The sequence below is a fragment of the Cervus elaphus genome, chromosome X, assembly GCF_910594005.1.
Source record: "Cervus elaphus chromosome X, mCerEla1.1, whole genome shotgun sequence".
Lineage (NCBI taxonomy): Eukaryota > Metazoa > Chordata > Mammalia > Artiodactyla > Cervidae > Cervus > Cervus elaphus.
In genome coordinates this window covers 109,689,682-109,712,954 of record NC_057848.1, presented here as the reverse complement: position 1 = coordinate 109,712,954, position 23,273 = coordinate 109,689,682, and the positions used below count along the sequence as shown (strand labels likewise).

The 23,273-nt window shown below is 41.1% G+C and overlaps 1 protein-coding gene across 2 annotated transcripts in view; it reads right to left on the bottom strand.

Moving 5' to 3' along the window:
• Nucleotides 1-241: 241 nt before the first annotated feature.
• Nucleotides 242-23,273, bottom strand: part of HDAC8 (histone deacetylase 8) — a 252,719-nt gene continuing 229,687 nt past the window's right edge. For both annotated transcript variants that reach the window (XM_043895398.1, XM_043895395.1), the window contains one exon: nucleotides 242-800. In XM_043895398.1, the coding sequence (XP_043751333.1) occupies nucleotides 792-800 (9 nt within the window). In that variant the 3' untranslated portion in view covers nucleotides 242-791. The remainder of the gene's footprint in view (nucleotides 801-23,273) is intronic.

Sequence of the window (23,273 nt, the reverse complement as noted above, 5' to 3'; positions counted from 1 at the left end):
CTGTATTCTTGTGAGCTCTGGTCAGGCCCCAGCAAAGGTCAGAGCTTGGCTTTCTGTCCCCAGGACTTACTGGAAGACACGCTAGTTCCTCAGCAGGATCCAGCACTCAGAGTCACCCTATCAGGCTGGGGCAGAGCAGAACAGGGAAGCAGCAGAGTTAGTCTTTATACTTCAGTGAGAGGAAATGTTCACAACTATGTGCTGTCAGTGGTACTTTACAATGAGGAAAATGGAAGAGAGGTAGGTTTGCAAAGATTTTATTAAAAAACAAAATAAATTCATAATCCTGAAAACAACACAGGTGGATTTCTCCCCATCTGTGACCAGATCCCTCTCCCCCAAGGTTCCACCTGGATGATCCTGAGGCCCAAACCCTGCCTCTCAGCTCCCCACTGCCCCACCAACTGCCAACCAAATCTCCATGCTTTCCTCCAGCTTCTGATCTTTCTCCTTTAAGAAAATAAAAATACCCCCTCCCCAACTTGCCTAAAAATAATTTTCAAAGATTAAAAACTGCATCTGTGTGGTTTTTAAAAATAAACACTTTAAATGTTGGAAATGTTTGTCTTCCCCTAGGTCTAGTTGAGGCCTCTGGGGTGCCTGCCTGCCTCATGCTAGGAGGCCAGCTGCCACTTGGTGCCCCTTGGAAATTTTCAGGAAGTAATTTCTTCCAAATTTCCCCTGCAGTCACAAATTCCACACACTGCTTGCATAAACACGCTGTCTTCATTATAGGCACTGCTCTTTGGCTCTGGAAATTTGATCTCTTTTTGTCAACTAGACCACATGCTTCAGATTCCCTGCAAACAGGAGAGAAAACAAAATTCAAATTCAAGTAACATATGTGAACTATACCTCAATAAAGCTGTTAAAAAAGGCACTTTCATTTTGGGGCTTGTTCTTTTGCTGTCCTTGGGAACCCTGAGACCCCCCCCTCTCCAACATAGGAACAAGCTCAGGCTAGGCTGCTGGATGGTGAGAGACATCTGGTCCAGTTACCCCAGCAACCACCAGCCACCCACCAGGCATGTGAGTGAGGCCTTGGACAGCTGGCTGACTGCAGCGCTAGGTGAACTCAGGCAAAACCAGAAGAACCGCTCAGCTGAACCCAGCCCTATCACCAACTCACAAAGTCATGAGCTAAACAAATGGTTGTTTTAAGCCACACACACACACACACACACACACACACAAATTTGGGTAATACTTTTCAGAGTCAACTGCATCAAATCTTTCCGCACCCCCAGCCTTTCTTCCCCCACTTAGCAAGGTACAACCCTTTTAGCAGTTTCTCTCATGAGCACCTGTGAAAGATGAATTGAGGATTTTCCCCTACTCTCAGGTCTAAGAATCTTTGAGGGAAAAGCAATCACTTGAAATCCTACAGGACTGGTCCCTCCACAGTCTTCTTCTTGACCTACTTCCCCAAGCCAAAATACTGGGCTCCAAACCCTACTGACCACTTCTACTCTAAAACAGGAAGGATATTCCATGAGAGCAAGGACCAAGCTGTGTTACTTTTGGTTGATATCTAGCACAGTGCCTCACACATAGTAGGTGATCAATAAATGGATGAATGGAAGAAAAGAAGGATAGAAAAATCAGCACCCACTTGCCTATCTAGTTTAATTTAAAAACAGTATTAAACATACAGTAAAAGTGACTTTCTTTGCTATGTGCAGTTCTATGATTTTTAACACACGTCAAGATTCTTAAGACAGATTGGTCCCATTACTCACCAAAATTTCCTCTGCTTTCTTTTTGCAGTCACATCCTCCTCTCCCCCTCTTGCCACCTGGCAATACTGACCTATTCTCCATCACTGTAAGTGTTGTCTTTCTGAGAATGTCATATAAATGGAGTCATCAGTATGTGACGTTTTAAGACTGGATTCTTTCAAGCAGCATAATGCCTTTGATTTTCATGCAAATTTTAGTGTATCAATAGTTTATTCCTTTATGGGGGCAGTACTTAACTTTATAATTTTAAAATTACTATAGATTTATAGGAAGTTGTAAAAAAAACTACCAAGAAGTAGCCTTCACCAAGTTTTTCCAAGTGGCAATATCTTACATAATTATTATTTAATATCAAACCCAGGAAATTGACACTGGTATAATTCACAGACCATATTTAAATTTTGCCAGTTTTATATGCACTTATTTGTGTGTGTGTGTATATTCTATGAAATTTTTATCACATGTGTAAATTTGTATAGCCCCCACCGCACGAGGGCTTCCCTCATAGCTCAGTTGGTAAAGAATCCACCTGCAATGCAGGAGACCCCAGTTTGATTCCTGGGTCAAGAAGATCCCCTGGAGAAGGGATAGGCTACCCACTCTAGTATTCTTGGGCTTCTCTTGTGGCTCAGCTGGTAAAGAATCCGCCTTCAATGCAGGAGACCTGGGTTCGATCCCTGGGTTGGGAAGATCCTCTGGAGAAGAGAAAGGCTACCCATTCCAGTATTCTGGCCTGGAGAATTACATGGACTGTGTCCATGGGGTCACAGAGAGTAGGACACGACTGAGTGACTTTCACTTTCATTTTCCACCATAAGAAGATACAGAATTATTCCATCATCACAAGATCTCCCTCAAGCCACCTTGTTAACTCCCCTCCACCCCCTATCTTTAAGCCCTGACAACCATTAATCTGGTCCCTAGGTCTATAACTTTGTAATTTCAAGAATGTTATATAAATGGACTCATACAGTATATAACACTTTGAGATTTTTTTTTCCCCCACTCAGCACAATGCCCTTAAAGATCCATTAAGGCTGTTATGTGCATTAAGTTAGTTCCTTTTTGTTTGCTGAGTAGTGTTCCATGGTATGTACATAGCACAGTTTGTTTAACTACTTACTCATTGAAGGATATCTGGGCTATTCCCAGTTACATATATTTATGTGTATTTTATACACACACACACATATACATAAAGCTGCTATGAACATTCACGAACATATTTTTGTGTAAACACACTTTTCATTTCTCTAGAATAAATGCCCAAGAATGCAACTGTGGGGCCCTATGGTAATCACATGTTTAATTTTATAAGGAACTGTCAAACTGTTTTTTAGAGTGGCCATACTATTTTGTATCCCCACCAACACTGTATGAAGGATCTAGTTTCTCAGCATTCTTGTTAACATTTGGTGGTGTCACTAGTTTTTTATTTTGACCATTCTGATAGGTAGGGATCTCTCATTGTGGTCTCAGTTTGCATTTTCCTAATGGCCAATAATATTGAACATCATTTCATGCACTTATTTGCTGTCTGTATATCCTCTTCATGTCTTTTATTAATTTAATTTTTTTTACTGTTGAGTTTGGAGAGTTCTTTATATATTCTAGATATAAATCTGTTGTTGGATATATGATTTGCAAGCATTTTATCTTAGTATATAATTTGTCTTCGCATTCTTCTTTTTTGGTCAAGTCATGTGGCTTGTGGGATCTTAGTTCTCTGACCAGGGATTAAACCCAGGCCCTTGGCAGAGAAAGTGTAGAGTCCTAAACCACTGGACTGCCAGGGAATTCTGATTTTTCATTCTTTTAACTTTTGCAAAGCAAAAGTTAATTTTTTGGATCATGGCTTGGGTGTTTTCAACCCTGAAGTTCATAATCTCTGGATACTCTTTGATTCTTCATCTTTTACTCTCCACATCTTATGAGTTGCCAGATCTAACCTCAAGATGTCTTCCAAATTTGTCCTCTCTTTTCTGTTCCCCTCTCTCCACCTCAGTCATAGCTCTCGTAACTCAGGTCACTGCAAAAGCCTTTTAACTGGTGCTCCCACTTCTGGAGCTGTCCCCCACACAATTCTAGCTGTGATCACATGCCTCCTCTGCTTCATAATAACTTCAGCAGCTCCCGAGCACCTATGAATGAAATCTAACACCTTAGTTTACATGTGTCCCATCCATACTTTCCCATTTCCATGTGAGCCTTTGCATGTGTTGTTGAACTCTGCTGAGGAGACCTACAGGGGGTCCTGGTGCTGAAGCGAGGGTGCTTCCATCTATAAGAACAGCCAGAGCTTGATGAACGAGTGAGTGCACAGTTGAACAAAATCCTATGTCCGAGTGTCCCAATGACACATGTTCACAGAAAGGAAAGGTGGGTGTTGTGTCTCTATTGCTCTGTCTCACTCTCTAGTTACATTTGGAGGCAATTAAGAAAAACAACAGAAATAGTTTCCACCAAAAGTTGATGATGAGCAATATTGAGTTTGGGTAACAATGAAAATGTAAGCTTAAATAATGCCCATTGTTTTCCCCTCACATCTAGCTTTTCCAGCAGTGGGTGGCAGCCTGAGAAAATTCTAAAGGCCAGTATGGTCTGCAGCCTGGAGAGACACAGAGTGCAGATCAGAGGGGCAAACTCAAATGTCTATAGAGGCCAAGAATATACTGGATGTCAGTAGAACAGACTGGGGGTAAGACATATGGATCCCTCTGGATCCTTTTTCTTTTCCCTACTTTGCAGAATGGCATGAATGTAAGAAATCATTTCCTTTTCTCTTAATTCTATTACAAAAGAAAACAACACCAAAATGGTGTCAGCAAGATGAGAAATGGAAACTCACAGTTGGCCTAGAGTAGGAGATACAACAGGGAAAGGTGGAATGTGTGGCAAACAGGAGGGTACCTGCTCACAAAGGGGGCAGCTGCTACTTGGTTCCAGCCATTCACTAGTGAGCAGGAATGTGGGTCAGATCTTTCCACTTTCCAAGAGAAGTCAGACATTCACATCTTTATACAGAGTTTTCATAGTGTGAAATGTGGACAACTGCTTTAAATGTTTAAAGAATATCACGTGGCACATTAATCTGTGAGGCTAAACAATTTTGGAGACAAGATGTGGCTCACAGGCTCCTAGTTTGTGATCTCTGGGATAGTTCTTATGCCCATAGCACCCCATTTCACTCTCAAGTATCTTGGTTTTGACAATACATTATATCCTCACCCTAACTCTGATGTACAAGAAGGTGTACTGAACTGGGACTCAGGAGGCTTGGGTTCTATTGATTCATCGACTGACTGATTCATTTGTTCATTCATTTATTCAATCAACATTTATTGAGTATCTATTCTTTGCCAGTACTAGGTGCTTGTGAGCACTCTACTCTTTTTCATTGTTGCTGCTAATTAATAACTTTATTTTTGGAGCAGTTTTAGGTTTACAGGAAAACTGAGCAGAAAGTGTGGAGACCTCTCATATTCCTCTGTTCCTCATCTCCCCCAGGAGGCAATTTCCCCTATTAACATTTTGCATTAGTATGTACATTTTTTTATAGCTGATGAATGAATATTGATACATTATTATTTAGTCCATAGTTTACATTAGGGCACACTCTTGGTGTTGTACAGGCCTATGGGTTTTGAAAAGTGTATAATATTATGTATCCATCATCACAGTATCACACAGAATAGTTTCACTGCTCTAAAATTCTTATGCTCCACATATTCATCCCTCCCTTCCTTTCCTTAACCCCATCACAGCCACTGAAATTTTTACTGTCATTATAGTTTTGTCTTTTCAAGAGTGTCATATGGCTAAAATCATGCAGTATGTAGCCTTTTGAGAATGGCTTCCTTTACTAAGTGATACACATTTAACATTATTCTACATTTTGTCACTTAATAGCTCATTTCTTTTTAGAGCTGAAAAATATTCCATTGCCTGAATGTACCATAGTTTATCCATTCACCTACTGAAGGACATCTTCGTTGCTTCCAAGCTTTGGCAATTATGAATAAAGCTGCTACAGACACTCATGTGCAGATTTTTGTGTGGACATGAGTTTTCATCTTATTTGAATAAATGGCAAGGAGCGGGACTCTATCTTAAAACTATGTTTTAGTTTTGTAAAAATGGCTGTACTAGTTTGCATTCCCACCAGCAATGAATGAATTCCTGTTGCTCTACATCCTTGTCAACGTTTGGTGGTGTCATTGTTTTGGTTTTAGCTATTCTATTAGGTATGTAGTGGAACTCATTGTTTTAATTTGTAATTCCTTAGTGACATGATAGTGAGCATACCTTAATATACTTAACTGCCACCTGTGTAGCTTCTTTGGTAAGGTGTGTATTAAGATCTTTGGCCCATTTTTTGGATTAGGTTGTTTTCTTATTGTTGAGTTTTAAGAATTCATTGTATGTTTTGGCTAACTGTCCTTATTGGATATGTGTTTTGCAAGAATTTCTCCCAGTCTGTGGCTTGTCTTTTTATTCTCATAATTTTTAGTCTTTTTAATGTAGAGCAGTGCTGTCCAATAGAACTTTTTGGGATGATGGAAATGTTCTATATCTATGCTGCCCAATATGATAGCCACTAATTACCCGTGGCTATTGAGCACTTGGGACTTCCCTGGTGGCTCAGAGGGTAAAGCGTCTGCCTTCAATGCAGGAGACCTGGGTTCGATCCCTGGGTGGGGAAGATCCCCTGGAGAAGGAAATGGCAACCCACTCCAGTATTCTTGCCTGGAAAACCCCATGGATGGAGAAGCCTGGTGGGCTACAGTCCATGGAGTCACAAAGAGTTGGACATGACTGAGTGACTTCACTATTGAGCACTTGAAATATGGCCAGTGCAAATGAGGAACTGAATTTTAAATTTAATTTTAATAACAAATTCAAATGGCCACATGTGGCCAGTGGTGACCATATTGGACAGTACAGATATAGAACAGTTCCCTTTTGCTTTTTTTTCTTCATGACATTGACTGGGGTCATTCTTATTTGCTCTTTCATTTATAACCTCCCTTTCAATCCATTAGGAAGTCCTGTCAATTCTACCTCCACAATATTTTCTAAATCCACCCACTTCCTTCCAACCTTCACTGTGATAACTTTACTCCAAGCCACTGTCACCCCTTGCATGGACAACTCTAATAGCCTCAACATTGATCTTCTTGCTTTCATCCTTGCCACCTACAACACTTCCTCTATATAGCAGCATGATTATTTTGTTAAAACTTAGGTCAGATCACATTACTTGTATGCTTAAAGCCCTCTAAGGCTTCCAATCACACCTAGAATAAAATTCAAACTACTTAGCTACCAAGCTCTGCAGGGTCTGGCCCTGTCCCTGGTCTCTTGTCTGCCTCTGCCCTCTTTGCACTCTCTGTTCTGGCCACATGGGACTTCTTTGTGTTATTGGAACACACTAGTCATTTTTCCCTCTTAGGGCTCCCCCTTCTTTGCACATGTTATTCCTTCCACCTAGCATGCTCTGTTCCTGGATATTCTCATTCCTGACTCTTCTTATCACTCAGGTCTCAATCCAAAAATCACCTCTGAGGGGCCTGATGACTACCTAGTCTAAGTTGCCACCCCCAGTCACTCATTTTCTGCCACATCATTCTATTTTCTTCACTTAGAACACCAAACGCATCTTGTGAGGGCAGGGATGTGTTAATCTTGTTCATCACTATTGTTAGCCACTTTGACAGTGCACAGGAATCAATCAAACAGTATTCACTGAAAGATACAGTTCTTGCCATTAAGGAGCTCTCAGTCTAGCAAGGAAAGCATATATGGAGACAAACACATCATAGTCCATAGCAATAAGACCATATAATACCAGTCTGTACAGAGTGCTGAGGGCATTTGAAGAGAGGGCATGGAAGGCTTCATGGAGGAGGTGTCATCTTGAAGGGCAAATGAAGAGAGAATGTACCAGGCAGCAGGAACAGAGCAGGATGTACAAAAGCACTTGCAAAGTTTTTGTGGCCAGAGCACAGAATGAGGGTCAGGGACAGGTGTGTGTGTGTGTGTGTGTGCGTGCGCACGTGCAATGAGGCTGGAGAGATTGTTGGAGGTCATATCATCAAGGGTGTGGCAGGCCATAGTCTTATCCTAGAGGCGATGTGGAGCCTCCAAACAATTTTAAGATGGGGAGGAGTCCCATCTAGTGTGATCTAGGGCTAGAGTAAGTTCCCTAGTAGCTGCCTCATTACACCAGGCTTGAGGGTCTCACTCTTTACCTGGGAACAGTGGCAGAACAAAGGATTTCTAGGAAGCCTTGGGTATGTGCTGAAATGGATGGGTGATTTTAGTTTTTAGCTCTTAATTGTCAACTATATTGTTTGTCTTAGAATGTAGATCCCTCTTGTCATCAGAAAGCCTTTCAATGACAATTAGTATAACCACCAGTTACCACTTGTCTGCCTCTGACCTGAAATAGAACCTGAGGCTGTGAATTAATCCCACCAGGCTTCTGGCATCTATAGGATATCAGCACTTAAAGGATAGTACCCTGATGTTTTGGGTGCTCCGGTCTTAACTTGCAAGGGACTACTGCAGTCTCAAACTGAATTGAAGCGATTTCTAAAATAGCCTATGATTCATTTTTTCTCCCCCCCTGTGCCTAAATCTGCTGGCTCCATGTGGACGGATAGGCACCAGTAACTGGAGAGGTGACATCACAGGAGTGGGCTGCATGCCTGCCAGCCAGGCAGCTTGTGGAGCTCGCCCTCAAGCAGTCTATCTGCTGGGCTGGGCGATGCCTCCCAGCCACTTTGGAGTCATAGCTCTAAGTTCTTTGGTCCATGAGCTTTCTCCACATTTCTTTTTCAGACAAAAACTCTGGACTGGGAAATCTAGGATAATGGGAATAGCAGCAGCAGGAAGAATAATACAGCCTTACATCTGTATAATGATTTAGAGTTGTGAAAGCCATTTGCTCCATTTTGCTCTTCCCAAACAGCAGTGGGAAATGGAAGCTGGGGTTTTAGGTCTGAACTGGGGTTGCACAAAAGAACAAAGTGCTAACATTCCCTGTTCTCCACAAGGTACACCATGATTGGGCCTTGGACGCCACCAGAAGGTCAGAGAGATTCCTTTCAGCTTCTAGGTGCTTCCTGGAAGAGTAATTCTCCAGGACAAACTGCCTGGCAGGCACAATCTATGAACCATGCCATCCTGATGAAGCCAGCAAGTAGTGCCAGTCCCAGCACTGCCAACTCTTTCTGTGCACCCTGGCGTACAGTCCCCATGGTCCCAAAAGCTTTTACTGGAGCCAAAGTCATGGCCTCTAACTGTGGAGGCCTGAAGGTAGGGTGTGTCTTGAACATCTGGAAATGCCAACAGCTGCCAGGGTAGCTCAAGGGCCCGTGAAAAGAAAAAACACTAACATATCAGTCACTGTTGTGGATCCTGCAGTGAAGAGTCACTGAGCCTTCCCGTGAATAGCTGAGAAGTGGGGTGAAGGGATTCTTTCCTTGGAGAAGCCATAAAAATAGTTCTGCAGTGGTATCATGTTGGCTTTGTGATCTTCAAGTACCTGGTCTTAGTATAGCTTGGTGTCTCCAGGGCTCCACTGCTATCACTAGCATAAGAAGTCTCCCTGCCTGACTCCCCTCTCCTACTCCTCCATGCATCATGGCTGCCAGGCTGGACACCAAAGGGGTGGCATACTCTTGCTTGGCCTTCTTGGTTTTAGATTAAATTTCAGTGTCACTGTGTGTGCATGTGTGCCTGTGTGTGTGTGATGGTGGTGGTGGGGCCTGGCGGGGGGTGGGGTGGACATGACAAACCCACAGATGCTTAACAGTATTGTGAGGGTGGAAGTTGCTGTGGCTGCTGTAGCTGTCATCACCGTCACCACCACCACTATGTGAATTTAGAAAGACCCACTGAAAGACCACAGGTGCTGGTTAGTGCCATGAAAATGTCATCTTGGTAAACCAAGATGCTATACTCAGGCAATTCTGTCTGTTGGAAACCTTGGCGGGGTATAAAAGTGATCCTTTGGAAAGTTGAATCTGTAAACCTATATGTGGAAAGTGACAGGCAAGAGGAGAACATCCTCGCCTCCAAAGCAGAGAGGCCTCTCATAACTTGTTTTCCAGCTCAAGGGGGATATGTGCGCCTACGAAAATAGATTAAGGATCACTGCCTTGGCCTGTTTTAGAGATGTGAATAAAAATCTTGGCTGGGGACTGCCTCCTTTCTGGTTGACTGATTTTTCAATTGATTTGTATTTATTAGCTAATGAAATTAAAGTTGTAAAAATGATAACAGAAACACAATAAATCTCTCCCACAACTGGCTGTTTCTATGTCACTATGGTGCATTCCTCACTTTGATTACTTCAAAGTCTATTATTTTGTTCTCAATTATTCTGTTTTTCTGGCACTGGAGAAAATCAATTTGTTTTATTTTCTCTTATTCATGCACTCAATTATACTCTTCGGGCACATTTAATCACTTTGATGTTTTCATTTTATGGCCCATCTCTAGGCACTTCAGCTGCATTGCTGCCAATGGGCAAGCAGGACTAATTTGCATGTCACAATAGACTTGAAATTCTAACTCAATTTAGAAATCTTTATGAAATCTCCCTCCAAAATATGCTTGGAGCTGCAAAGAGGCAGAAGGATGTGAGTAAACCAGAAGCCTATAAAGATGCTTCCCTTTCTCAAACACTGATAGTTCTTTGGTGGCCTGACTGTAGATTCAGGATGTCCCTATCCAGGTACAGCTGAGCAGTTCACAGGATGGGATGTCTGCAGAGCTTCCCCTGGAACTTTGTGGTGAGAATCTTGCAAAGGCTGTCCCTCAGCAGCAAGGCCAGGGAGATTGGGCCTGCTTACTCTGGCATAAACTGCCCCTCAGCACTGCTGGATTTGGCGGCTGTGCTAAAGACAGCACCTGAATCTCAGTTGGTTAAAGGGCCTCCGGGTAGATACAGAGAATTGTCAACAGTTAGGCATTCCAGAACCCTGAGTGGTTTAACCTTATTTTCTCTGATAAGCTCCAACTCCCCTTTTGCCCCTTGATTATTTTAGAGCTAAAGACTGGAGGGGACTAAAGTGATAATTGCTTTAGGCATGAACTTTGAACAAACAGAAAAAAAAAGCTTAATTAAACAACTTATAGGTCTCCAACTATTTTTCAAAAGTTTTTGGTTTGTTGTATGCAACAACCAGCAGCTCCACCTGGCAGAAGGAAAATTTCATATTTCTTCTTCTAAACTTTTGGTATGATCTTCAGTTTCTCATGTGGAATCCCAGCTCCCTCACTTCTTTACTGTGTGAACTTGTACAAGCTAATCAACCTCCCTAAGTTCTATTTTATGTTAAACAAGGCTAATAACACTATCTACTTCAGAGCTAGGTTTGTTTCCTAAATTTCAGTACTGTCAAGAATTTTGCCATGTTCATATATCACTAATGTCAAAACCTCTCTTTTCTTTTACACTCTTAAAACACTTAAATTCACCCAAAGCAAGGTGTCTGTGAAATCAAAGTGTTTGATGTGGTAGTTATAATTTTTTGAATACACATTAAAACATACATACATGAAATAAACCAAATTCATTCCTGTTTCAGAATCTTTGCTCTTGCTCTCCTGTTCATCCAGAATGTTCTTCATCCCAATTTTTGCAAAGTTCCTCCCTTTACTGCATTTAGCTCTATTCCCAAATGTCACCTCCTCAGGAAGGCCTTTACTGACCATCCTACCTAAAAAAGCACCCTTTCTGAATTTACCAGTAACCAATTACCAAATATTTATTTATTTGCTTACTGTCTTTCTTCCCCATTGGAAAGAAATAAGCTTCATGATGGGCAAGGCCTTCACCTGTCCTTTTTACATCTCTATCACATAGAATAATGCCTAGCATATATTAATACCAATTACATATTTGTTGAATGAAAGAAACGTGAAAGTAAAATGTCAGCTGAGTGGTAACCATTCTCTCTTTCCACCCAAGGAGGATGGTGTCAGAGAAGGCAGAGTGGCAAACCAGGACTTTTATCCAAGCTCAATGGCAAAGAGGCCCACCTAGTGGAGGCCACATGAAGAGTAGTAACAAGGTGCCACTGCCATTCTTGGGCAGGGTGGTACCCTGAGGTAGAGTAGGGGGAGCCTGAATTTCCAGTCCTGCCCAGTAGTAATGAAGACCCCTCCTCCCCTAGGCTGTCAATGAGAACTGAGTGGGAAACCTAGATTTTTACCCCATCTGGAGGTAATGGGGTGGAGCCTCCCTTCTTTGCCACCATGGTATCAAAGGAAGCCTGTTAAACTGAAGATTTAAATAAGATGCAGGGTTTGGAGATAAGAAAGGCTTCCTAAATGATCAATGCACATAGAGGAAAATAGAGATCTCTTCAAGAAAATTAGAGATACCAAGGGAAAATTTCATGCAAAGATGGGCACAATAAAGAACAGAAACAGTATGGACCTAACAGAAGCAGAAGATATTAAGAAGAGGTGGTAAGAATACACAGAAGAACTATACAAAAAAGATCTTCATGACCCAGATAACTACGATGATGTGATCACTCACCTAGAGCCAGACATCCTGGAAAGCGAAGTCAAGTGGGCTTTATGAAGCATCACTGCAAAAAAAGCTAGTGGAGGTGACAGAATTCCAGCTGAGCTATTTCAAATGCTAAAAGATGATGCTGTTAAAGTGCTGCACTCAGTATGGCAGCAAATTTGGAAAACTCAGCAGTGGCCACAGGACTGGAACAGGTCTGTTTTCATTCCAATCCCAAAGAAAGGCAATGCCAAAGAATGTTCAAACTACTGCACAATTGCACTCATCTCACATGCTAGCAAAGTAATGCTCAAAATTCTCCAAGTCACGCTTCAACAGTACATGAACCGAGAAATTCCAGATGCTCAAGCTGGATTTAGAAAAGGCAGAGGAGCCAGAGATCAAATTGCCAACATCTGTTGGATCATTGAAAAAGCAAGAGTCCCAGAAAAACATCTACTTCTGCTCCATTGATTATGCCAAAGCCTTTGACTGTGTGGATCACAACACACTGTGGAAAATTCTTCAAGAGATGGGAATACCAGACCACCTGACCTTTCTCCTAAGAAATCTGTATGCAGGTCAAGAAGCAACAGTTAGAGGCAGACATGGGACAATGGGCTGGTTCCTAATTGGGAAAGGAGTACATCAAGGCTGTATATTGTCACCCTGTTTATTTAACTTATATGCAGAGTACATCATGCGAAATGTTGGCCTGGATGAAGCACAGGCTGGAATCAAGATTGCTGGGAGAAATATTAATAACCTCAGATATGACACCACCCTTATGGCAGAAAGTGAAGAGGAACTGAAGAGCCTCTTGATGAAATTGCAAGAGGGGATCGAAAAAGGTGGCTTAAAACTCAGCATTCAAAAAACTAAGATCATGGCATCCGGTCTCAATACTTCATGGCAAATAGATGGGAAAACAATGGAAACAGTGACAGACTTTGTTTTTTGGGGCTCCAAAATCACTGCAGATGGTGAATGCAGCCATAAAATTAAGGCTCTTGCTCCTTGGAAAAAAAGCTATGACCAACCTAGACAGTATATTAAAAAGCAGAGACATTACATTGCTGACAAAGGTCTGTATAGTCAAAGCTATTGTTTCTCCAGTAGTCATGTATGGATGTGAGAGTTGGACTATAAAGAAAGCTGAGCACCAAAGAATTGATGCTTTTGAACTGTGGTGTTGGAGAAGACTCTTGAGAGTCCCTTGGTGATCAAACCAGTTAATCCTAAAGGAAATCAGTCCTGAATATTCATTGGAAGGACTGATGCTGAAGCTGAAGCTCCAATATTTTGGCCACCTGATGTGAAGAACTGACTCATTGGAAAACACCCTGATGCTGGGAAAGATTGAAGGCAAGAGAAGGGGACAACAGAAGATGAGATGGTTGGATGGCATCACCAATTCGATGGACATGAGTTTGAGTAAGCTCCGGTAGTTGGTGATGGACAGGGAAGCCCGGTATGCTGCAGTCCATGGGGTCACAAATAGTTGGACACAACTGAGTGACTAAACTGAGGATTTATGCAAATATCTAAAATGTTCAGGATATAATAGAAAATCACTTATACCAACAACAGAAAACTCTTAACTTGAATGAGAAAAAGGCAATCAAGAGAGACCAACATAGAATGACAGTAATGTTGGGAATATCCAATAAGCAGTTTAAAGCAGCCATCATAAAAATACCTCAACAGGCAATTATAAACATGTTTGAAACAAATTAAAAATAGTCTCAGCAAAGAAATAGAAGAAATATAGAAAAACTAAATGGAGATTTTAGATCTGAGAAGTAGAAATAGTGAAATAAAAAACTCAACAGATGGACTCAATAGCAGAATGGACAGGGCAGAGGAAGAATCAGTAAACTGGAATACATAGAATAGAAATTACCTAATTTGAACAAAAGACAAAAAAATAGTAAAAAAAGAGCAGAACCTCAGTGACCACATAGGACTATGATAAAAGATCTAATAGTAATGTCACTATTACTATAGTAATAGAGGAGAAAGAAGGTAGGACTGAAAAAGTATTTGAAGAAATAATGGCTGAAGATTTCCCAAATTTGGCAAAAGATAAAACCTTAGAAACAATGGAAATAGTGACAGAGTTCATTTTCTTGGGCTCCAAAGTCACTACAGATGGTGACTGCAGGCTTGAAATTAAAAGACGATTGTTCTTTGGAAGAAAAACTATGAAAAACCTAGACAGTATATTAAAAAGCAGAGACATTACTTTACCGACAAAGGTCCATATAGTCAAAGCTGTGGTTTTTCCAGTAGTCATGTATTGATGTGAGAGTTGGACCATAAAGAAGACTGAGTGCTAAAGAATTGATGCCTTCAAACTGTGGTGCTGGAGGACTCTTGAGAGTCCCTTGGACAGCAAGGAGATCAAAACAAGTTAATCCTAAAGGAAATTAACCCTGATATTCATTGGAAGGACTGATGCTGAAGCTGAAGCTCCAATACTTTGGTTACCTGGTGTGAAGAGCTGACTTGTTGGAAAAGACCCTGATGCTGGGAAAGATTGAAGGCAGGAGCAGAAGGGGATGACAGAGGACGAGATGGTTGGATGGTATCACCGACGACTCAATGGACATGAGTCTGAGCAAACTCTGGGAAATAATGAAGGACAGGGAAGCCTGGTGTGCTGCAGTCCATGGGGTCAAAAAGAGTTGGATATGACTGAGTGACTGAACAACCACAACAAAAACCTTACAGATTAAAGAAGCTGACTGAATTCCAAACTGCATAAACTCAAAGATCTGTACCAAGATCTATCATAATCAAATCCCTGAAAACTAAGGAAAAAGAAAAATCTGGACAGTAGAAAAACAAAAACAAATGCTTTCATATAAGGGAGAGATAGTTCAAATGACAGTGGTTTTCCCATCAAAAACCTTGGAGGCCAGAAGGAGGTGGTACAGCATTTTTCGGGTGCTGAAAGAAAATAAATGTCAATCTTGAATTTTACATCCAGTGAAAATATCCTTCAGGAATGAAGGGGAGATGAAAATATTCTCAGAAGAAAGAAAACTAGGAGAATTTGTTGTTACTGCTGCTGCTGCTGCTAAGTCGCTTCAGTTGTTACTAGACCCACCCTAAATGACTAGGTAAAGGAAGTTTTTGACAGGGAAAGGAAATGGTGATAGAGGATAGCTTGGAACACCAGGAAGGAAGAAAGAACAATGGAAAGGATAAAAATATAGGTAACTATCAGATTTTTATCTCCTCTTGAGTTTTTCAAATTATGTTTGATGATTAAAGGAAAAATTATAACATTCTCTGATGTAGTTCTGAATAAATAGAGGAAATATCTGTTAGATTATATAATAACACAGTAAGGTTACAAGTAGGGAAGAGGAAAGGGACTTAAAAGTAAGTAAGGTTTCTACACTTCACTCTAACTGGTACAATGTCAACACCAGTAGACTGTACCAAGTTACATATATATAATATATACCTAGAGCAACCACTTAAAAGCCTATACAAAGATAAACAATCAAAATCACCAAAGAGGGACTTCCCTGGTGGTGCAGTGAATAAGAATCTGTCTGCCACTGCAGGGGACATGGATTCAATCCCTGCTCTGGGAAGATCCCACATGCTGTGGGGCAACCAAGACCATGTGCCACAACTACTGAGCCTGTGCTCTAGAGCCTGTTTGAGCTGCAACTACTAAGGCTGTGTGCTACAACTACTGAAGCCTGTGCACCTAGAGCCTATGTTCCACAACAAAAGAAGCCACCACAATAAGCCCATGCACCACAACGAAGAGTAGCCCCCACTCACTGCAATTAGAGAGAGCCCATACATAGCAACAAAGAACCAGCACAACCAAAAATAAATAAATAAATATCACTAAAGATAAATCAAAGTGGAATTTGAACAAAGGTATAAGTCACCAACAGGTAAGGAAAACAGAAAATAAAGAACAGAGGGAACAAAGAGAAAACTAAAAATAAAATGGCAGATTTAATTCTTAATATCAAAATTACATAGATGTAAATGATCTAAATACACCAATTATAAGATAAAGATTGGCAGAGTGGCTCAAAAATAATCCATCTATATGCTGTCTCTAAGAAACCCAGTTTAAATATAAGTAGGTTGAGAGTAAAAGGATAAAATAATATATGCCATGAAACATTAGTCAAAAGAAAGCAGGAATGACTATATTGATATTAGGTAAAGTAGACCTCAGAACAAAAAAAATTACCATGGACAGAGAAGGACATTACATAACAGTTAAAGAGTCAATTTGCTGAGAAGGTACAGCAATCCTAAATATGCACGCACCAGACAACAGAGCTTTGGAGTACCTGAAGCAAAACTTGATACAGCTATAAGGAGAAATAGGTGGACCCAAAATTAGAGTTTGAGAATTCAACATCCCTCTCTTAGCAATTGGTAATAGAACAACTAGACAGAAAATGAGCAAGGATATAGAAGAACTCAACAGTGCTACTAACCAACAGGATGTAAGTGACATTGATAGGGTAACCCACCAAACAATGGCAGAATACAAATTCTTTTCAGGGATTCACAGAACACATGCCCAGATAGACTATATACTGGGTCATGAAACAAACTTCAACAAATTGAAAATATCTGAAATTATACAGAACATGTTTTCTGACCACAATGGTACTAAAGTAGAAATTAGAAAAAAAAACCTCCTGAAAAAAATCTTTAGGCCCAGATGGTTTCATTGGAGATTTCTACTAAAAAAGGACAATTAACACCAATTCTATACTATCTCTTGCAGAAAATACAAGAAGAGGCAACATTTCCAAACTCAACTTTTATAGGACTAGTACTGATCTGAGAGCAAATGGTGGTATTACAAAAAATAAAACTACAGACTAATATCCCTCATGGATATAGATGTAAAGTCTTCACAAAAATATTAGCAAATAGAATTCTTAGTTTTTAATTCTTAGAATTAACAATTTTTACATATATTAGCTAATTCTAAAAACTACATATGGCAGTCCAAGATGGTGGAATAGAACGACATATGCTCATCTTCTCCTGCAAGAACTCCAAAATTACAACTTGCTGCTGAACAGGCATCAACAGAAAAATGTTGGATCCCACCAAAAAAAGATACCCCAGATCCAAGGGCAAAGGAGAAGCCCCAGCAAGACAGTAGGAGGGGTGAAATCACATTTAGAATCAAACCCCATGCCCGCCAAAGACACTCAAAGGGCTCAATCAAACGTTGTGCGCACCAGGACCCAGAGTTCCCACAGAGACTGAGCCAGAACTGTGTTTGAGTGTCTCCTGCAGAGGTGTGGGTCAGAAGCGGACTGCTGCAGGGGCAGGGGCTCTGGGTGCAGAAACAGACTCTTGAATGGCACAAACAAAAGCTTGTGTGCACCAGGATCCAGGAAAAAGGAGCAGTGACCCCACAAGAGACCGAGCCAGACTTGCACAGGAGTGTTCAGAAGTCTCCTGCAGAGGCGTGGGTCGGCAGTGGCCTGCTGCAGGGTTGGAGGCACTGAGTGCAGCAATGCATGAACGGGACCTTTTGAAGGAGGTCCACATTATCTTCATTACTTCCACCATAGTTTGGCCTCTGGTCAAACAACAGGGAGGGAACACAGCCCATCAACAGAAAATTGGATTAAAGATTTACTGAGCATGGTCCTACCCATCAGAACAAGACCCAGTTTCCCCCTCAGTCAGTCTCTGCCATCAGGAAGCTTCCATGAGCCTCTTATCCTTCTCCATCAGAGGGAAGACAGAATGAAAACCACAGTCACAGAAAACTAACCAATCTGATCACATGGACCACAGTTCAGTTCAGTTCAGTTCAGTTCAGTCGCTCAGTCGTGTCCGACTCTTTGCGACCCCATGAATCGCAGCACTCCAGGCCTCCCTGTCCATCACAAACTCCTGGAGTTTACTCAAACTCATGCCCATTGAGTCAGTGATGCCCTCCATCCATCTCATCCTCTGTCGTCCCCTTCTCCTCCTGCCCCCAATCCCTCCCAGCATCAGGGTCTTTTCCAACGAGTCAACTCTTCGCATGAGGTGGCCAAAGTATTGGAGTTTCAGCTTCAGCATCACACATGGACCACAGCCTTGTCTAACTCAATGAAACTATGAACCATGCCATGTAGGGCCACCCAAGATGGACGGGTCATGGTGGACAGTTCTGACAAAATATGGTCCACTGGAGAAGGGAATGGCAAACTACTTCAGTATTCTTGCCTTGAGAACCCCATGAACAGTATGAAAAGGCAAAAAGATACGACACTGAAAGATGAACTCCCCAGGTCGGTAGGTGCCGACCTGGAGATCAGTGCTACTGGAGATCAGTGGAGAAATAACTCCAGAAAGAATGAAGAGATATAGCCAAAGCGGAAACATACCCAGTTGTGGATGGGACTGGTGATGGAAGTAAAGTCTGATGGTGTAAAGAGCAATATTGCATAGGAACCTGGAATGTTAAATCCATGAATCAAGGCAAATTGGAAGTGGTCAAACAGCAGATGGCAAGAGTGAACATCGACATTTTAGGAATCAGCAAATTAAATGGACTGGAATGGGTGAATTTAACTCAGATGACCATTATATCTACTACTGGGCAAGAATCCCTTAGGGAAATGGAGTAGCCCTCATAGTCAACAAAAGAGTCTGAAATACAGTACTTGGGTGCAATTTCAAAAATGACAGAATGATCTCTGTTCGTTTCCAAGGCAAACAATTCAATATCACAGTAATCCAAGCCTATTCCCCAGCCAGTAATGCTGAAGAATCTTAAGTTGAATGGTTCTATGAAGACCTACAAGACCTTCTAGAATTAACACCCAAAAAAGATATCCTTTTCATCATAGGGAACTGGAATGCAAAAGTAGGATGTCAAGAGATACCTGGAGTAACAGGCAAATTTGGCTTTGGAATACAAAATGAAGCAGGTCAGAGGATAAGAGTTTTGCCAAGTGAACACCCTGGTCATAGCAAACACCCTCTTCCAACAACACAAAAGAAGACTCTACATGTGGACATTACCAAATGGTCAATATCGAAGTCAGATTGATTATAATCTTTGCAGCCAAAGATGGAGAAGCTCTCTACAGTCAACAAAAACAAGACTGGGAGCTGACTGTGGCTCAGATCATGAACTCCTTATTGCAAAATTCAGACTTAAATTGAGGAAAGTAGGGAACCACTAGACCATTCAGGTATGACCTAAATCAAATCCCTTATTTTTATACAGTAGACGTGACAAATAGATTCAAGGGATTAGATCTGATAGAGTACCTGAAGAACGATGGACTGAAGTACATGACATTGTTCAGGAAGCAGTGATCAAGACCATCCTCAAGAAAAAGAAAGGCGAAAAGGCAAAATGGTTGTCTGAGTAGGCCTTACAAATAGCTGAGAAAAGAAAAATGCAAAAGACAAAGAAGAAAAGGAAAGGGAAATGGAGTACCCTGAATGCAGAGTACCAAAGCATAGCAAGGAGAGATAAGAAAGCCTTCCTCAGCGATCAATGCAAAGAAATAGAGGAAAACAATAGAGTGGGAAAGACTAGAGATCTCTACAAGAAAATTAGAGATACCAAGGGAACATTTCATGCAAAGATGGGCACAATAAAGAACAGAAACAGTATGGACCTAACAGAAGCAGAAGATATTAAGAAGAGGTGGTAAGAATACACAGAAGAACTATACAAAAAAGATCTTCATGACCCAGATAACCACGATGGTGTGATCACTCACCTAGAGCCAGACATCCTGGAATGTGAAGTCAAGTGGGCCTTAGGAGGCATCACTATGAACAAGCTAGTGGAGGTGATGGAATTCCAGTTGAGCTATTTCAAATGCTAAAAGATGATGCTGTGAAAGTGCTGCACTCACTATGTCAGCAAATTTGGAAAACTCAGCCGTGGCCACAGGACTGGAAAAGTTCAGTTTTCATTCCAATCCCAAAGAAAGGCAATGCCAAAGAATGCTCAAATTACTGCACAATTGCACTCATCTCACATGCTAGCAAAGTAATCCTCAAAATTCTCCAAGCCAGTCTTCAACAGTATGTGAACCATGAACTTCCAGATGTTCAAGCTGGATTTAGAAAAGGCAGAGGAACCAGAGATCAAATTTCCATCTGTTGGATCATCGAAAAAGCACAATAGTTCCATAAAAAGAGATACTTCTGCTTTATTGACTACACCAAAGCCTTTGACTGTGTGGATCAAAACAAACTGTGGAAAATTCTTCAAGAGATGGGAATACCAGACCACCTGACCTGCCTCCTGAGAAATCTGTATGCATGTCAAGATGCAATAGTTAAAACTGGACATGGAACAACAGACTTGTTCCAAATCAGGAAAGGAGTACATCAAGGCTGTATATTGTCAGCCTGCTTATTTAACTTATATGCAGAGTACATCATGAGAAACGCTGAGCTGGAGGAAGCACAAGCTGGAATCAAGATTGCCGGAAGAAATATCAATAACCTCAGATATGCAGATGACACCACCCTTATAACAGAAAGTGAAGAACTAAAGAGCCTCTTGATGAAATTGAAAGAAGGGATTGAAAAAGGTAGCTTAAAACTCAGCATTCAAAAAACTAAGATCATGACATCCGGTCTCAATACTTCATGGCAAACAGATGGGGAAACAATGGAAAGAGTGAGAGACTTTATTTTTTTGGGCTCCAAAATCATTGCAGATGGTGACTGTAGCCATGAAATTTAAAGACGCTTGCTCCTTGGAAGAAAAGTTATGACAAACCTAGACAGCATATTAAAAAGCAGAGACATTCATTACTTGTCAACAAAGGTTCATCTAGTCAAAGCTATGGTTTTTCCAGTAGTCATGTATGGATGTGAGAGTTGGACTATAAAGAAAACTGAGTGCGAAAGAATTGATGGTTTTGAACTGTGGTGTTGGACAAGACTCTTGAGAGTCCCTTCGATGGCAAGGATATCCAACCAGTCCATCCTAAAGGAAATCAGTCTTGAATATTCACTGGAAGGACTGATGCTGAAACTGAAACTCCAATACTTTTGCCACCTGATGGGAAGAACTGACTCATTGGAAAAGACCCTGATGCCAGGAAAGACTGAAGGCAGGAGGAGAAGGGGATGACAGAGGATGAAATGGTTGGATGGCATCACCGACTCTATGGACATGAGTTTGAGTAAGCTCCGGGAGTTGGTGATGGACAGGGAAGCCTGGCATACTGCAGTCTGTGGGGTCACAAAGAATCGCACATGACTGAGAGACTGAACTGTTCTGAAATATACATATATTATATATATTTTATATAATATACATATACATTGCATATACATTATATAATATACACATATATATTTGCTAATATATGTAAGATATAGGGGCTTCCCTGATGGTGGTGGTTTAGTCACTAAGTCGTGTTGACTTTTGCAATCCCATGGACTGTAGCCTGCCAGGCTCCTCTGTCCATGGTATTTTCCAGGCAAAAATACCGGGGTGGGTATTTTCTCCTCCTTCTCCAGAGGATCTTCCCGGCCCAGGAATCAAACCCAGGTCTCCTGCATTACAGGCAGATTCTTTACCGACTGAGCTATGAGGGAAGCCCTTCCCTGGTGGTGGTTCAGTGGTAAAGAATCTGCCTGTATAATGCAGGAGATGTGGGTTTGATCCCTGTGTCAGGAGGATCCCTTGGGGAAACAAATGACAACTCACTCCAGTATTCTTGCCTGGGAAATCCTATAGACAGGGGATCCTGGTGAGCTACAGTCCTTAGGGTTGCAAAAGAGTCAGACACAACTTAGCTACTAAACAAAGCAAAACAAAAAGTAATATATATAATATAACATATGAATATATATATATATATTTATTTATTTCTAAGAATTAAAAACTAAGAATTCTATTTGTTAGTATTTTATTGAAGGCTTTACATTTATATTCATGAGGGATATTAGTCTGTAGTTTTCATTTTTGTGATGCCATCATTTTCTTTCAGTATCAGGGCAATACTAGTGCTATATGGACTTCCCTAGTGGCTCAGATGGTAAAGAATCTGCCTGCAATGTGGCAGACACAGGTTTGATCTCTGGGTTGGTAAGATCTCCTGGAGAAGGGAATGGCTACTCACTCCAGTATTCTTGCCTGAGGAATTCTATGGACAGAGGAGACTGGCAGGCTACAGTCCATAGTGTCACAGAGTTGGACATGACTTAGTGACTAACACAATTAATCACAACATATAATATGAGCTTCCCAGGTGGCACTATTGAGAATGAACCCACCTGTTAATGCAGGAGTTGTAAAAGATGTGGGTTCAATATGTGGGCAGGGAAGATCCCCTGGAGGAGGGCATGGTAACCCACTCCAGTATTCTTGCCTAGAGAATCCCATGGACAGAGGAGCCTGGAGGGCTCCTATGGACTGCGAGCCCACAGTTCATAGGGTTGCAGAGTCAGACATGACTGAAGCGACTTAGCACATACACAATATATAACATATCTAATCTAATCTAATCTATATATATAATCAGATTTAATCTAATCTAATCTATAATATACTATATATATTACACCATGAACAAGGGGGATTTATCCCAGGTATACCAAGCTAGTTCAATATTTGATAATCAATCAATGTAACCTACCATGCTAAAAGACTAAAAAGAAAAATTACATATATGCCACTATTAGTGTCAACTGATACAGCAAAAGCATTAAATAAAATTCAACATCCATTCATGACATAAATTCTCATGAAACTAGGAATATAGATGGGTGCTCTCTCAACTTTTAAGGGAAATCTACAAAACCTAGAGCTGACATCATACTTATTGGTAAAAGAGTGACTGTTTTCCCTCTAAGTTCTGGAACAAGGTAAGGATATCTGTTCTCAACACTCTTATCCAACATAATACTCAAAGTCTTAGCCACTGTAATAAGGCAAGAAAAGGAAACAAAAGGCATATAGATCAGAGAGAAAGAAATAAAACTGTCTCTATTTGCAGATGGTGATCTAT